The sequence below is a fragment of the Narcine bancroftii genome, chromosome 1 (genome assembly GCF_036971445.1).
Source record: "Narcine bancroftii isolate sNarBan1 chromosome 1, sNarBan1.hap1, whole genome shotgun sequence".
NCBI lineage: Eukaryota > Metazoa > Chordata > Chondrichthyes > Torpediniformes > Narcinidae > Narcine > Narcine bancroftii.
Window position 1 is genome coordinate 213,119,190 of NC_091469.1, and position 17,563 is coordinate 213,136,752.

At 43.9% G+C, this 17,563-nt stretch overlaps 1 protein-coding gene across 11 annotated transcripts in view; it reads left to right on the forward strand.

Moving 5' to 3' along the window:
• The window catches only part of akna (AT-hook transcription factor), a 153,084-nt gene that overhangs the window by 52,330 nt on the left and 83,191 nt on the right, over positions 1-17,563 (forward strand). For 10 of the 11 annotated variants that reach the window (XM_069890189.1, XM_069890228.1, XM_069890220.1 and 7 more), the window contains 4 exons: positions 2,023-2,260; positions 6,030-6,181; positions 9,494-9,679; positions 9,850-10,108. In XM_069890189.1, the coding sequence (XP_069746290.1) occupies positions 2,023-2,260; positions 6,030-6,181; positions 9,494-9,679; positions 9,850-10,108 (835 nt within the window). The remainder of the gene's footprint in view (positions 1-2,022; positions 2,261-6,029; positions 6,182-9,493; positions 9,680-9,849; positions 10,109-17,563) is intronic. The other variant, XM_069890216.1, reaches the window with a different exon arrangement.

A 17,563-nucleotide genomic window follows, 5' to 3' on the forward strand; every position in this document is an offset into this window, starting at 1 on the left:
GAAAGAACCTTGACTTTACATCTGTCAGTTCGCACTTTCACGCTCCTGGTGGAAGGAGGGAGAAGAGAGTGTGTCTGTGGTCATTCAATATGTTGACTGAAATTTCTAGACAAGAGCCTCTCAACGTTTTTTTTTCCCATTCACATCCACCTTAAGTGATCCCTGACTAACCACAGAGGATCTATGTGAGTGGGGGATAAAAGATTGAAAAGCACTATCCAAGACAGTAGAAGATGGAAGTGGGGGAGGGAGAGGTTGCATAATGTTCTGAACAGCATTCTATACCTTCTGCAGCTTCTGATCATGAGTAGGATCCAGTTACAGAGGGGGGTGATGAGGCTTCTCGATCCACATTTGAAAATAAGTTTGCTGGGACTATGGTATTGAAGGCAGAGCCATTGCTTACAAGTCTGACACAGATGTGCTTGATGTCTAGGTATTCGAGGGCCAAGTGAAGAGCAAGGGAAATGGTGTCCATTGTGGATCTGTTTGGCTGGTAGATAAATTGAAATGGGTTAAGGCTGGAGTTAATGTGAGCCACGAATAGCCACTCAAATCACTTCATGATGGTGGATTAAGCTCCATTATTGTGCTTTCTTCACTACTCATATGCTGGTGAACTTCTTGAAGCCGGTGCGATTGCAGCCTGTTGCAGGAAGCTATTGAAGATGTTTGTGAATAGACCCACCAGCTGATCTGCACAGGCTATCAGGACACATCCCAGGACTCCTTCTGAGCCATGGGTTCATGTTCCAGAAAGCTGACCTTATTTCAGTCACAGAGGCCATGGGTGCAGGGTCACTTGTGGCACCTCCACCATGTAAATGTTGAAAGGATTGCATTTCATTCAGACTCTGCACCAAAGCTGAGACATAGGTTTCCAGTTCCTCATGGGATTGGAGAATGCTTGTTCTGTAGGGTGTAGAGGCCTCACCATTGCCACTAGCCTGGGTGGCAGTGGTCCTTTGCAAGGAGAAACCAGGTCACAGGGAGAATGTGTGAACTCCACAAGATCAAGAAGAAACCTAAATCCCTGAAGCTGTGAGATGGCAGGTTTCAAGGGCTCCCCACCAAGTCACCTCATTTTACCATGTTATTTACTCTTTGATGCCAATTATATATAGACTACAGCTGTTGTAAATGGACAGCCTATCATTATGTGAATTATAGCATTCTTCTGCTTGTTATTTTCATCACTGAGTGATGAAGGGACGAGCACAGAGAGAACAATAATTAACATATATTTTTGTGAGTTGTTGATTATAGGTTAAAGTTCTGTTGGTGTACCCCCCTGGGTTTGGAAAGCTGCTCCCCAAGCAATTCTTTCCAACTGACACCTTTACCCAGCACATCAGTGTCTGGTACCATACCCTGATATCCCCTACTTCCAGGGCCAATCTTTGCCTGTGATTGTGACCCTGTCCCCCAAACTTGACCTTCCACTAAGTGGCTACTGTGAAGCAAAGCTAACACAAGTCTGGCCTTTGGGGCTTTGTGCATCATTGAATTTATTTTTGGGACCTGAGATAAACTTGCACAGAGCTGCTTTAATTCATCGTTTGGACTCGACTATTGTTCTCATTATTAATGCTGTTGAGAAAACATTTTAGTTTGCCACTGCCGAAGTTTATAAAGTACCTGACTTTCTGATAACGTGAAAGATGAATATGTGGTGAAACACTTAACGGTCTTTACACTGCAGCGTGCATAATGCGGATTGGCACAGAAAGCGAGACTGCACATGCAGGGATGTCTATGGTTTATTTGGTAGCTACCTTTTCTTTTAAAAAAACAATGCTGGAGAAACTCAGCAGGTCAAACAGTGTATTTTGTATAGCAAGGATAAAGATACATAACCAACATTTCGGGCACTTGATGAAGGGCTAAAGCCCAAAATGTTGGCTATATATCCTTTTTATAAAGGACACTGTTTGACCTACTGAGCTTCTCCAGCACTGTGATTTTACTTAATTCACAGTGTCTACAGACTCTCATGTTTTACTCCTAAATTTTCTTTCCCAGGGAAGTGGAGGGGAGCATTTTCCGGCTTGTAATGCACTTAGAGGATGTAAAGGAGCAGATGGACCAAGTCCCTGAGACAAGGGACTCCACAGACCTTCAGTTTGATGAAAGAAAGAGCACCAACTCCTGGGTGTGCAGTGGACCTACCCAGCAGCCACCCAGGCCAGTGCCAATGGTACAACCTCCAAAACCTGCCGTTGAACCCCCAGCAGACACAGAACAGGATCCCAAACATGAGGTAAAATGTGGATCTCTGGCCTCACGCTGCATGGTTCAGCTCTAGGAGCTAGTTTGTGACTGCCATCTACAACCAGGTAACACTACTTATTTGCCCAACTTTTACCACAAGCATTACTGTCTGTCCAGTGGACTGGGAGTGGTACTTGGAATATTCCAGCATAATTCCGGACATTTATCCTTCTTTTCTCACGTGCTTCCATTTCCACTGCAAGTGATGCCTGTTGATGACAAAGCATTATGAAGTAAAATGTTTTGGAAGGTTGAATTTGAAGGTAGAGTACATGGTTAATGGCAGGATTCTTAACAGTGTGGAAGATCAGAGGAACCTTGGGGTCCAAATCCTTTCCTCTTTCAAGGTTGTCATGCAAGTTGATAGGGTAGTTAACAAGGTTTGTGGTGTGCTGATCTTCATTAGTCAGAGAATTGAGTCCAAGAGTCATAACTTTGCAGGGCTATAAAACTCTTGTTAGATCCCACTTGGAATGTGGTGTTCTGATCGGGTCGTCTCATTGCAGGAAGTATGTGAAGCTCAGGAGAGATGACTTAATGGAGGTCTACAAGATTATGAGAGGCATAGATAGGGTGACAGCAAATATCTTTTTCCCCGGGATGAGAGTAGCAAACACCAGAGGATATCTGTACATGGAGAGGAAATTGTAGGGGTAAGTTTCTTTACACCAGTGGTTCTCAACCTTTTTCTTCTCACTCACATCTCACTTGAAGTAATCCCTATGCCATCAGTGCTCTGTGATTAGTAAGGGATTGCTTACGGTGGGTTGTGAGTGGGAAGGGAAGGTTGAGAATCACAGATCTTGACTCAAGTGTTACTGAAATATTTTGCTTGAGAAAAATTGTCATTGGCCCATTTCCTTTGGAGTTATGAAACCATGCACATAATGAGTCAATGAGGTACAATTAAAACAGTGGTTTTCAAACTTTCTTTTCCCCCACATACCACCTTAACCAATCCCTTGCTAATCACGGAGCACCTATGGCATAGGGATTACTTAAAGTGGTATGTGAGTAGAAAGAAAAAGGTTCAGAATTAGTGCTTTACACAGAGTAAACGGCATGGAATGTATTGCCAGAGGTAGTGGTGGAGGCTGGTTCACTGGCAAATTTTAAAAGACTCTTAGACAGGCACATGGATGCAATAAAAATAGGGGGTTATTGGTATAAGATGGGAAAGGTTTAGTTTGTTGAGTAGATTTCCATTGGTCGGCTCAACATTGTGCGACAAAGGGCCTGCATTGTCCTGTAATATTCTATGGAATCCTAGATTTCTGCACATTAAAGCAATCAAAGGAAATCAAGTGCAGAACAATTACACAAAGGTAGAAAGAGAATCAACCATGATCTTCATGAGTGACTGAATAGACGCCAAGGCCAGATGAACTCTGACAGCTCCTATTTCAAAGTCAATACCACTATTTTATTACCAGCTATGCAGTCAACGCTAACCATTAACTAACCACTAAACACTAACAGAACTGTGATTAAATAAACCAACATCAAGTCAAAAAAAAAGGATGTTAAGGGAGGAATCTGGAGTCTTGCTGCAGGGAGGTAGCGTTGGGAAGGTCTTGTGCATCAAAGTGATTACCAGTGGTTGGAGTTGAGAAAGTGGAGGTGCAGAATGGCTGTATTAACTGGGATGAGGTTCACCAGTGGAAGAAGCTCTTGCAAAAGGAAAGCATGAACACAAGAGGATCTTACTTGAGGTTGCAAGGCCAAGTGCCAGTTCAGTGTGCAAAACCAGACGTAGCACTGAAGAGTATGGACAGTAGTGTTCAAACTGATGTTTATGGAAATTGAGTCTTTGGTTGCCCATAAGATTGGATCATTGGAGGAAAACGTTTAGAAGAAAAATATAAGCATAACTTGGTCCCCATTTATCATTTCTGGGGCTCAATAATTGCAGTGTGTACCATTTGCACAATTTTCTCACTTATGCCACTTCAACAGCATCTCCCAAATCTGTGACCTGTACCACCAAGATACATAAGCCCACTAGGTGCATGGGCAAACCCATCTACAGCAGATTTCTCCCCACACTCTCCTGATTTGGAAATAGTCGACCAGTCCTTCATTGTCACTGGATCCAAATTCTGGAACTCCTTCCCCAACAACAGAAGGACAATAAATGCTGGCCTGGCGAGCAGTACCAGAGCCCAGAACCAAATGAAAGAAGTTTGATTTTAATGGAACTGAATGATTTGTGAGGAGAGAGATGTGGAAGAGCAGAAACAGGCAGCAGAGACACTACAGCAAAAAAAAAAAAACAACGGTGGATCAGGCAGCTTCTGTGGTGACACCAGAATGGCTCTTTCCCTTCACAGATGCTGCCTGACCATAGAATTCCTCCGGTAGCTTCTGTTCTGTCTTCGTATATTTAGGTAATAAAATTCTAATGGCTCTATTGAGTTCTAGAGTTGAGAAGCATGCACTCCCGATGAAGGTAAGTACGTGACCGCGACAGGCCCTTCAACTCGACTCATCAATACTGACATTGTCTATCTGACTTAGTCCCATTTGCTTGCATTTGGCCCATATCCCTCTAAAGCTTTCTAACCCATAAACCTGACCAAATGTCTCATTAATGTACAAATTGTACCTGGTTCTACAGGTCTTTCTGCATATCCACCATCCTCTATGTGAAAAATTGTTCCTCAAGCCCCTTTCAAGTCTTTCTCCCTTTCACCTTGTTCCAGTTCAGCAAATTCTCTGTTCTTGTTGATTGGATACACACCCTGATGGTAAGAATTCTGTGAAAATCTCTGAGACTTTAAAGCCAACACCATATACCTTTCTAAATAGTCAAAGAAGATCAAATGGAACTATTTGAAATAGAACAGATGTTATCTTGTATTAACTTCATTATATTTCCCTCAATTAATGTTAAACTTGCATTTTAAATTTAAATTTAGGTTTACAGCATGGTATCAGGCCCTTCTGGCCCATGAGTCCCTGCCGCCCATTTGCACCCAATTGACCAACAGCCCCAGTACATTTATTTGAAGGGTGAGAGGAAGCTGGAGCACCAGGAGGAAAACCATGCAGACAATGTACAAACTCCGTACAAACAGCGTCAGGTTCATAGCCCAGTCGCTGGAGCTGTAGCATTGTTGGCTAACCATGGCACCCTAATTGTTTAGATTAAGATTGTTTTGTTCTCAAACAAACTTAATAAAAATGACAATAAAATCCCATCGTTGAATATTGTGGTAAATTGCATGGTTCACAAGTGTCCTTTAGGACAGGACATCTGGCATTCTCACCCAGTTTGAATACACTTGACTCCAGACCTAGTCATGTGCTTGATTCTTCAATATTGTCTGAAGTAGTGCAGTAAGCCACATAGTTCAAGGCAGCATAGCTCAGCTCCATGAGTTCTCCCCTTGTGATTTGATTCCCATAATATCCGGAAATCAATCAATTTCAGCGGTAGGCAAATCCCAAAACACAGATTGCGAAATTATCTATTTATTTATCTCATCCCTTTTTGAGGCTTTCCATAGACAATGGAGTTACTGCTGTAATTGTGACTACTTTCCAAAAATAACCAATTTGTGGCAAAATATTCTGTGATATACTGAGAATGCACCAGATGCCAATAAATGCAAATTCTCACTTCCTTTTCCATGAAATGTTGTGTCCATTTATAAGTTTTTCATGATTCATTTAAAGTGTTATCTAGGCTTGCTAAGATAATGTGGCTTTTTGAGGGATCTGAGAATGTTTAATAGTCACTTCTGGTGTTTTTAAAGATCCTGGTTCCCAGTGTGATATCCCATCTCAGTAAGGTGGATATAGAAGTGAGTTCCGTGAGTGGAGAGAGTGAAAACGGGGATACCATTCCAAGAACCCTCAAATCCAAGGAGATCCAATTGGAGGAAAGTTTTGACCAGCTGTTAGACCAGTGAGTATGGCCATAATTAACCAGTGTTGTTGTCTCTTAAAATTTCAACAGGCATTCTGAATAGGTTTTGAATTTCCAGTTCAAATGGAATATCACAATTCCAGCCATCAAGGAAGACTAACTGATAGTGCTGGGCTCAATTGTGTCAGCATTCGGATGATTATGGTACTGCTTCACAATGCTGTGCTGAGATCTAATGGACTCTCGTGTTTACCGTCATCTTTATCTTGCGCTTTGACCCAGAATCGGCAGAAGGTCTGAGCTATTCAACATTTTATGCCTTTCCTTCCTAAGCACAGAGTCAGGCCCATCAAGTCCATACCTGTCGATAGTGATCTCATTTTATGCCTTTCCTTCCTAAGCACAGAGTCGGGCCCATCAAGTCCATACCTGTCGATAATGATCTCATTTTCCAGCTCTATGCGGTCCATAGCACTTCATGCATCGGTGATTCACGTGCTCATCTAGGTGCATTTCTTACATATTGCCTCAGTGTATTCTTGATTCCACTCACCCTCTGGGAAGAATTTTTCCAACTATCAGGCTCTTGAACCTCCTTGCCCCTATCCTAACCATTACATCATTTTATGACCACCATTGAAACTTGTCTATCATCCAAATACTGACACAGCATATTTTTGCACTCTTTGTCAACTCTGAATAGTTCTTAATCTTTCCTAATTTTGTTCTCTCTCTTGCTTGTTAATTATACTTCAATTGTTAGTTGGGAAGCTGTAGAAAGTAAGATTTTATGGTATCTGTACACTCTACTTATGTATACGACAGTAAACCATTCATTCAAAAAATTCTTCCTGAGATCTCTTTAGACTATTAAAATACGTATATCTCATCTCAGCACACATTCCCATAATTTGCCTAGTACTGATGGCAGGCTCATTGGCCTATAATTACTTGGGTTCTTTTGAAGCTTTTTTTTATAAAACAACAAACCGACATGAGCTGCCCTCCAATCCTCCAGCACCTGACCCATGGTGAGGGGCATTTTCAATATTTCTGCCCTACAATTTCTGTGCTAGACTTCCTCGAGGTCTGAGGGAAGGTCTTGGGGATTTATTCACCCTTATTTTCTTTAAGACAATAAGCACCTCCTCCTCTTTAAACTGTGTAGGTTCCATGACATCACTGCTTTGTTTGGCTCACATCCTTGACTATGTGCCAGTTTCCAGAGTAAATACATGCAACAAAAAAAAAACCTTTAAAGATCTCTTCTATCTCTTCGGGCTCAATATACAGCCAATCACTCTGATATTCAATAGGACCAATCTTGTCCCTTCCTCTCATTTGCTCTTAATATACATGTAGAAGTCCTTGAGATTTTCCCTTGACCTTGTCTGCCAAAACAGCTTCATGTCTTCTTTTAGCCCTTCTGGTTTTGCTCTTATGCTTTTTCCTGCATTTTTTATGCTCCTCAAGTACCTCATTTGCTTCTTGTTGCCTATACCTGCTATACACCTGTTGTGTTCAAGAATAGGTTTGATGGGTTAAAAGAGAATCAAGGCTAGACATGTGTTATCAACAAATTCTGGTCTTTATTTCTTCTTTCTTTTTCTTTGGCTTGGCTTCGCGGATGAAGATTTATGGAGGGGGTAAATGTTCACGTCAGCTGCAGGCTCGTTTGTGGCTGACAAGTCCGATGCGGGACAGGCAGATACGGTTGCAGCGGTTGCAGGGGAAAATTGGTTGGTTGGGGTTGGGTGTTGGGTTTTTCCTCCTTTGCCTTTTGTCAATGAGGTGTGCTCTGCTGTCTTCTTCAAAGGAGGTTGCTGCCCGCCGAACTGTGAGGCGCCAAGATGCACGGTTTGAGGTGATATCAGCCCACTGGCGGTGGTCAATGTGGCAGGCACCAAGAGATTTCTTTAGGCAGTCTTTGTACCTTTTCTTTGGTGCACCTCTGTCACTGTGGCCAGTGGAGAGTTCGCCATATAACACAATCTTGGGAAGGCGATGGTCACAAAAGGGAACACACTCACAGATTAGCCTGGAATAATACACAAATAACTACATATTTGGTACAAATAAATCACTGCTAAGCATTCTCAACTGATTGGGAGTGCAACGATTAAACACACAATGCCCATCCACCCACAGGCACAACACACTAAAAAACAGTAAATTATCTACAATTAACAACTATATCAAATGAACCTGGTTTCCATCATTGACTATGGCTCGTGATTGAGGACAGGCCTATTGCAATCGGTCTGCCTGTGCCGGGAGCTTGGACTTCAGTGATAGTCTCAAGGCAGCAGCAAAAGTGGACGAACAGACTCCATGTATGGGTTTTTAATGCAGGGCCTGTTCACCTGACCTGCTGAGACCAATCGTGCGTCAGCCTCACAGGTGGGCAGATCTAACCCTTGATTGGCAGGTGAGGTGACTTCCAACTAGGTTCCAGCCAGAGAGGTCACATGACCTCCACAATCCAAACGACAGCAGCTCTCTCTTTCTCTGAACCAGATCCCCCGTATTCCACAAAAAGTGATATCATGGGGGTGGAAGGAGACAGAGGAAGTGAAGGAGCATGCCTGAAGGTGAAGGTCCCATTATTGTCACGTAATCCACATTTAGAATGTAACATGAATGAAATTCTTTAACTTTCGTCCACCGTGAGGCAGACAGAGAGTCATCACTTTGTCCAGCGCCGCTCACAGAAACTTACAGCACCTGGTGATCCTAGGCGGTCTTCCCTCCAAGTACCGACCAGTCCTGCGCTTGCTTAGCTTCCGAGATCAGACAGTCCCAGACGTATTAGGTGCTGTTTGACCCTGGTCTAGGGCCTATGGTCCAAGGCCATCAGGTCCACCTACTCCAGCTCGAGCTACCGGCATTTCACAGGACATCATTTATCAAAAATTTGAAGGAAATTTTCAGAGCTGAAGAATATTCCATGTTCCTGATACTTGCCTTGTAGTGTATATTCCTGTAAATTTTCCGAATTGATTTGCTGGTCAACTGATGAAATGCTCTTGTTATTTGTAATACTCAGAATTTTTATTGCAAGAGGCTGAACCACTGCAATGTTTCTTTTTTCATTTTCTTCACTTATCTGTTATATCTTTACAACCTCCTCTTGAATGAATGCAGGAGAATGCTATAATTTTCTGAGGTAGACTGCAGTGCGAAGTGTACAGGACTTGGCATCCTGCTCTACTCAAAGCACAAAGCCCTTACAGGCAATGGCTGAAAGTTAGTGGAGAGAGTACACCAACAGATTGCTTATCCCTGCAGTTTTCTCAGATTGTGAGCTTGTTGCAGCAGGTAAAATGTTTATTTTTGTTTGGTGATTGCCAGATACAAAAACTTTGAGGATTTGCCTCTGTCACTTGAGCTTGACCAGGTGAGACAAATGCCAGAATCTCCACATCCAGCCCTAAATCCACCTGCCCTGGGAAAGGAAAAGGAGGAACGCATGAGGGAAGCAAAGGTCAGAGCATCGTCCAGTGACTTGGATGCATTTAGCAGGATGAAACCTGAACTGTGAGTAGTAGCACACGCAAGAACTATTTCTAGCCCTAAATAATTACTCAACAGTCAATTTCTGGTATGCTACATAACATTGTGATATAACTATCTGCATTTACAAGGCATTATAGCAACATTTTTCCAGAGTTTTCAGAGATTAGTGATGTTTTCTTTATTTTAAAAAGGAGGCAACCAAAGAAGATGCAATCGGTGTCCACCAGTCATTTCAAGTGCTCTCAACAGACTGCAGTGGATGGAGAGGGGATGCTCTCCAAAATCAGACACTTCAGACCACAGACCATATCCCCCGACTCGAACCGAAATCACCTGACACAGAAGAGGGGCGTTTCACATGGCTGGAGTGCAACTTACATAGATGGAGTTGCTTCTCCAGAAATTGTGCCGTGCAAACCTCTGCTTAAAACTGCTTCAGTACCACTGGAGGTAACAGTACAGGAATTATGTCGAATGCTTATGGAAAGTCTTTTGTTTTTAGTCAAGGGATGTAATGAAGATTTTTTTTTGTGTGAGTAAACACTCCAAAGCAAGCATGAAGAGGTGACCAGGCAGCCCTGAGGAAAGAATGATGAAAATCACAGAACATCTGCATAATTTAAAGAGAAAATTGATTTGCACAAAACAGTTAGGAGTTTCCAGACTAGCATGCTGGAGTTGCTATAGATGAGAGTGACCACCTCTAGTTCCTCTGTTTCAGATGCAGCTCAGCTCTGTTTTGATTGCATCCATTTCCATCACTGGGAAAGGTCCACCTGTTTCCACGCTGCAGATTAAAGCTTGTGGCCACAGATAAAACAGAACCTGCTGAACTTCCTCAATATCCAGAGGTGATGTCACTGAGCATTACACGAGTAATGCAGTCTCCACAGAGTGGCAGAGAGGATCACTGCAGTCTCCCTCCCTCCCCGCCCCACCCCCACCATTGACGGAATCTGCTGGGATCATTGTCTGAAAAGGGCGCACAAAATTGTTGAGGACTCCTTCCAGCCCACACACAGCATCTTACAAGAGTATCAGAGCCAGCACCACCAGGCTGAGAATCAGCTTCTTCCCATGGGCAGTGAGAATGCTGAACGACTAAAGAAACTGCTCACACTGACCATCTGGGACTTTCCTATTCATGGAATAATATTTATTCATTTATTCGAATATACGAGTATGTGTCTTGCAGTTGTATTGTTTATCTCTGTGTTATATCTGGTTGTGTGTCTGTGTATTTTGCACCGAGGACCGGAGAACGCTCTTTTGTCAGGTTGTGTTTGTATAATCAGATGACAATAAACTTGACTCATAAAACAACTGAACATCACAAGAAGCTCCTGACCAGAGTTTCAGCAAGAAATCCTGTTGTCAGACTGGTCGAGAGCTAGGATATGAATCATGTGCGATTCCTTCTGTTTTCACTAGCAGCACGGATGTTTTGTGGATTTCTGTTTCATCTGGTACTCTGTCATTTCTCCGAATCCTTCAGCTGTGACGGCCAATCAGATGTTCACTGCTCATTTATTTACACAGTTCTTTCAACACTTTGATTGTGTAGTTTGCATATTGCTGCCTTAAGTAGCAATTTCTTAAAGGGCTTTGTCCATTGATAGAGCTCATTCTCATGAATTATGGTGTCAAACAGTCTGATTGATACAATTATGCTGCCATATTCTGCACAACAATGCATGTTCTCCACTCCACACCTTGTGTCAATCCTACATGTGTCTGCTAGTGACCCATTGGTGCTCTAACTAACACAGCCTCATTGTTGAAAGAGGAGAAATAGCTCAAATTAATCATTTCAAGATGTTATCTTCCTAATCACATTTATTTAGAAGCTTCCCAATTGTTCAGCATGATGCTGAACCAAGCCATGAAAGACCCCAACAATAAAGACGCTGTTTACATCCGGTACCGCACGGATGGCAGTCTCTTCAATCTGAGGCGCCTGCAAGCTCACACCAAGACACAAGAGAAACTTGTCCATGAACTACTCTTTGCAGATGATGCCGCTTTAGTTGCCCATTCAGAGCCAGCTCTTCAGCGCTTGACGTCCTGCTTTGCGGAAACTGCCAAAATGTTTGGCCTGGAAGTCAGCCTGAAGAAAACTGAGGTCCTCCATCAGCCAGCTCCCCACCATGACTACCAGCCCCCCCACATCTCCATCGGGCACACAAAACTCAAAACGGTCAACCAGTTTACCTATCTCGGCTGCACCATTTCATCAGATGCAAGGATCGACAATGAGATAGACAACAGACTCGCCAAGGCAAATAGCGCCTTTGGAAGACTACACAAAAGAGTCTGGAAAAACAACCAACTGAAAAACCTCACAAAGATAAGCGTATACAGAGCCGTTGTCATACCCACACTCCTGTTCGGCTCCGAATCATGGGTCCTCTACCGGCACCACCTATGGCTCCTAGAGCGCTTCCACCAGCGTTGTCTCCGCTCCATCCTCAACATCCATTGGAGCGCTTACACCCCTAACGTCGAAGTACTCGAGATGGCAGAGGTCGACAGCATCGAATCCACGCTGCTGAAGATCCAGCTGCGCTGGATGGGTCACGTCTCCAGAATGGAGGACCATCGCCTTCCCAAGATCGTATTATATGGCGAGCTCTCCACTGGCCACCGTGACAGAGGTGCACCAAAGAAAAGGTACAAGGACTGCCTAAAGAAATCTCTTGGTGCCTGCCACATTGACCACCGCCAGTGGGCTGATAACGCCTCAAACCGTGCATCTTGGCGCCTCACAGTTTGGCAGGCAGCAACCTCCTTTGAAGAAGACCGCAGAGCCCACCTCACTGACAAAAGGCAAAGGAGGAAAAACCCAACACCCAACCCCAACCAATCAATTTTCCCTTGCAACCGCTGCAATCGTGTCTGCCTGTCCCGCATCGGACTTGTCAGCCACAAACGAGCCTGCAGCTGACGTGGACTTTTTACCCCCTCCATAAATCTTCGTCCGCGAAGCCAAGCCAAAGAAGAAGTGAAATATAAATCATAGAGCAAACTTATCACTCACCAGCATGTTATAGCATTGGAGTGTAAGTAAATGGAAACCATTTAAGTCATGTTGTTGATGAATTTGACATCAATGATACGCAGGTTATTAAAGATGCTTGAAAATGGAGTCCTCCTAAATAGACTAATTAATTAGTAATTTCCTTTCATTTGGCATATTAATGTTATCAAGAGCCTTGGCGATCAGCATTCATTCCAACAGCCAGCAACAGATGGTGCCAGATATACTGTGAAGCTGCAGACTGGTACTCATCTCTTTATGACGGACGGGGCGTTAATTCCTAATGACCTGCCATCATTGACTTAAAGCTGGGTGGATTGTGGCGCACACTAAGAGTTTAATGAGCTTTCTTTTACATGGGATTATTTTAAAGCAACTTTATGACACTGGAATGTGAAGGTAAATATGCTCTGTCGTGAAGAAATGTTCAAATAATCTAATTTGAAGAGTTGGATCTATTGACCAAAATGCAAAATGTAAAATAATTAGTGAGAGTCATTGGCTCTGAAATGAATTGAATTGAAAATGAAGCTCCACTTGTGTATCCTCACAGTATGAGTTGTCCACATTTCCTAGAGCTTTGATGTACTAATAGAAATTGTTGGAATCACTCAGCAGGTCAGGCAGTATCTGTCGAGAAAAAAATATGATTCAGTGTTCCATTCTGATGGAGAATGTTTGAACCAGATGTTGCTATCTGTTTCTATCTCTATCAGTGATGCCCGACCTGCTGAGTGTTTCTATTTCTATCAGTACTGCTTGACCTGCTAAGGGTTTCTATCTCTATCAGTACTGCCTGACCTGCTAAGGGTTTCTATCTCTATCAGTACTGCCTGACCTGCTAAGGGTTTCTATCTCTATCAGTACTGCCTGACCTGCTGAGTGTTTCTATCTCTATCAGTACTGCCTGACCTGCTAAGGGTTTCTATCTCTATCAGTACCGCCTGACCTGCTGAGTGTTTCTATCTCTATCAGTACTGCCTGACCTGCTAAGGGTTTCTATCTCTATCAGTACCGCCTGACCTGCTGAGTGTTTCTATCTCTATCAGTACTGCCTGACCTGCTAAGGGTTTCTATCTCTATCAGTACCGCCTGACCTGCTGAGTGTTTCTATCTCTATCAGTACTGCCTGACCTGCTAAGGGTTTCTATCTCTATCAGTACTGCCTGACCTGCTGAGTGTTTCTATCTCTATCAGTACCGCCTGACCTGCTGAGTGTTTCTATCTCTATCAGTACTGCCTGACCCGCTGAGTGTTTCTATCTCTATCAGTACTGCCTGACCTGCTAAGGGTTTCTATCTCTATCAGTACCGCCTGACCTGCTAAGGGTTTCTATCTCTATCAGTACTGCCTGACCTGCTAAGGGTTTCTATCTCTATCAGTATTGCCTGACCTGCTGAGTGTTTCTATCTCTATCAGTACTGCCTGACCTGCTAAGGGTTTCTATCTCTATCAGTACTTCCTGACCTGCTAAGGGTTTCTATCTCTATCAGTATTGCCTGACCTGCTGAGTGTTTCTATCTCTATCAGTACTGCCTGACCTGCTAAGGGTTTCTATCTCTATCAGTACTGCCTGACCTGCTAAGGGTTTCTATCTCTATCAGTACTGCCTGACCCGCTGAGTGTTTCTATCTCTATCAGTACTGCCTGACCTGCTGAGTGTTTCTATCTCTATCAGTACTGCCTGACCTGCTAAGGGTTTCTATCTCTATCAGTACTGCCTGACCTGCTAAGGGTTTCTATCTCTATCAGTACTGCCTGACCTGCTAAGGGTTTCTATCTCTATCAGTACCGCCTGACCTGCTGAGTGTTTCTATCTCTATCAGTACTGCCTGACCTGCTGAGTGTTTCCATCTCTATCAGTACTGCCTGACCTGCTGAGTGTTTCCATCTCTATCAGTACTGCCTGACCTGCTGAGTGTTTCCATCTCTATCAGTACTGCCTGACCCGCTGAGTGTTTCTATCTCTATCAGTACTGCCTGACCTGCTAAGGGTTTCTATCTCTATCAGTACTGCCTGACCTGCTAAGGGTTTCTATCTCTATCAGTACTGCCTGACCTGCTAAGGGTTTCTATCTCTATCAGTATTGCCTGACCTGCTGAGTGTTTCTATCTCTATCAGTACTGCCTGACCTGCTAAGGGTTTCTATCTCTATCAGTACTGCCTGACCTGCTAAGGGTTTCTATCTCTATCAGTACTGCCTGACCTGCTAAGGGTTTCTATCTCTATCAGTACTGCCTGACCTGCTAAGGGTTTCTATCTCTATCAGTACTGCCTGACCTGCTAAGGGTTTCTATCTCTATCAGTATTGCCTGACCTGCTGAGTGTTTCTATCTCTATCAGTACTGCCTGACCTGCTAAGGGTTTCTATCTCTATCAGTACTGCCTGACCTGCTAAGGGTTTCTATCTCTATCAGTACTGCCTGACCCGCTGAGTGTTTCTATCTCTATCAGTACTGCCTGACCTGCTGAGTGTTTCTATCTCTATCAGTACTGCCTGACCTGCTAAGGGTTTCTATCTCTATCAGTACTGCCTGACCTGCTAAGGGTTTCTATCTCTATCAGTACTGCCTGACCTGCTGAGTTTTTCTATCTCTATCAGTACCGCCTGACCTGCTGAGTGTTTCTATCTCTATCAGTACTGCCTGACCTGCTAAGGGTTTCTATCTCTATCAGTACTGCCTGACCTGCTAAGGGTTTCTATCTCTATCAGTATTGCCTGACCTGCTGAGTGTTTCTATCTCTATCAGTACTGCCTGACCTGCTAAGGGTTTCTATCTCTATCAGTACCTCCTGACCTGCTAAGGGTTTCTATCTCTATCAGTACTGCCTGACCTGCTAAGGGTTTCTATCTCTATCAGTACTGCCTGACCTGCTAAGGGTTTCTATCTCTATCAGTACCTCCTGACCTGCTGAGTGTTTCTATCTCTATCAGTACTGCCTGACCTGCTAAGGGTTTCTATCTCTATCAGTACTGCCTGACCTGCTAAGGGTTTCTATCTCTATCAGTACTGCCTGACATGCTAAGGGTTTCTATCTCTATCAGTACCGCCTGACCTGCTGAGTGTTTCTATCTCTATCAGTACTGCCTGACCTGCTGAGTGTTTCCATCTCTATCAGTACTGCCTGACCTGCTAAGGGTTTCTATCTCTATCAGTACTGCCTGACCTGCTGAGTGTTTCCATCTCTATCAGTACTGCCTGACCTGCTAAGGGTTTCTATCTCTATCAGTACTGCCTGACCTGCTGAGTGTTTCCATCTCTATCAGTACTGCCTGACCTGCTAAGGGTTTCTATCTCTATCAGTACTGCCTGACCTGCTGAGTGTTTCTATCTCTATCAGTACTGTCTGACCTGCTGAGTGTTTCTATCTCTATCAGTACTGCCTGACCTGCTAAGGGTTTCTATCTCTATCAGTACTGCCTGACCTGCTGAGTGTTTCTATCTCTATCAGTACTGCCTGACCTGCTGAGTGTTTCCATCTCTATCAGTACTGCCTGACCTGCTAAGGGTTTCTATCTCTATCAGTACTGCCTGACCTGCTAAGGGTTTCTATCTCTATCAGTACCGCCTGACCTGCTAAGGGTTTCTATCTCTATCAGTACTGCCTGACCTGCTGAGTGTTTCCATCTCTATCAGTACTGCCTGACCTGCTGAGTGTTTCTATCTCTATCAGTACTGCCTGACCTGCTGAGTGTTTCCATCTCTATCAGTACTGCCTGACCTGCTAAGGGTTTCTATCTCTATCAGTACTGCCTGACCTGCTAAGGGTTTCTATCTCTATCAGTACCGCCTGACCTGCTAAGGGTTTCTATCTCTATCAGTACTGCCTGACCTGCTGAGTGTTTCCATCTCTATCAGTACTGCCTGACCTGCTGAGTGTTTCTATCTCTATCAGTACTGCCTGACCTGCTGAGTGTTTCCATCTCTATCAGTACTGCCTGACCTGCTAAGGGTTTCTATCTCTATCAGTACTGCCTGACCTGCTAAGGGTTTCTATCTCTATCAGTACTGCCTGACCTGCTAAGGGTTTCTATCTCTATTAGTACTGCCTGACCTGCTAAGGGTTTCTATCTCTATCAGTATTGCCTGACCTGCTGAGTGTTTCTATCTCTATCAGTACTGCCTGACCTGCTAAGGGTTTCTATCTCTATCAGTACTGCCTGACCTGCTAAGGGTTTCTATCTCTATCAGTATTGCCTGACCTGCTGAGTGTTTCTATCTCTATCAGTACTGCCTGACCTGCTAAGGGTTTCTATCTCTATCAGTACTGCCTGACCTGCTAAGGGTTTCTATCTCTATCAGTACTGCCTGACCCGCTGAGTGTTTCTATCTCTATCAGTACTGCCTGACCTGCTGAGTGTTTCTATCTCTATCAGTACTGCCTGACCTGCTAAGGGTTTCTATCTCTATCAGTACTGCCTGACCTGCTAAGGGTTTCTATCTCTATCAGTACTGCCTGACCTGCTAAGGGTTTCTATCTCTATCAGTACCGCCTGACCTGCTGAGTGTTTCTATCTCTATCAGTACTGCCTGACCTGCTGAGTGTTTCTATCTCTATCAGTACTGCCTGACCTGCTGAGTATTTCTATCTCTATCAGTACTGCCTGACCTGCTAAGGGTTTCTATCTCTATCAGTACTGCCTGCCCTGCTGAGTGTTTCTATCTCTATCAGTACTGCCTGACCTGCTAAGGGTTTCTATCTCTATCAGTACTGCCTGACCTGCTAAGGGTTTCTATCTCTATCAGTACCGCCTGACCTGCTGAGTGTTTCTATCTCTATCAGTACTGCCTGACCTGCTGAGTGTTTCCATCTCTATCAGTACTGCCTGACCTGCTAAGGGTTTCTATCTCTATCAGTACTGCCT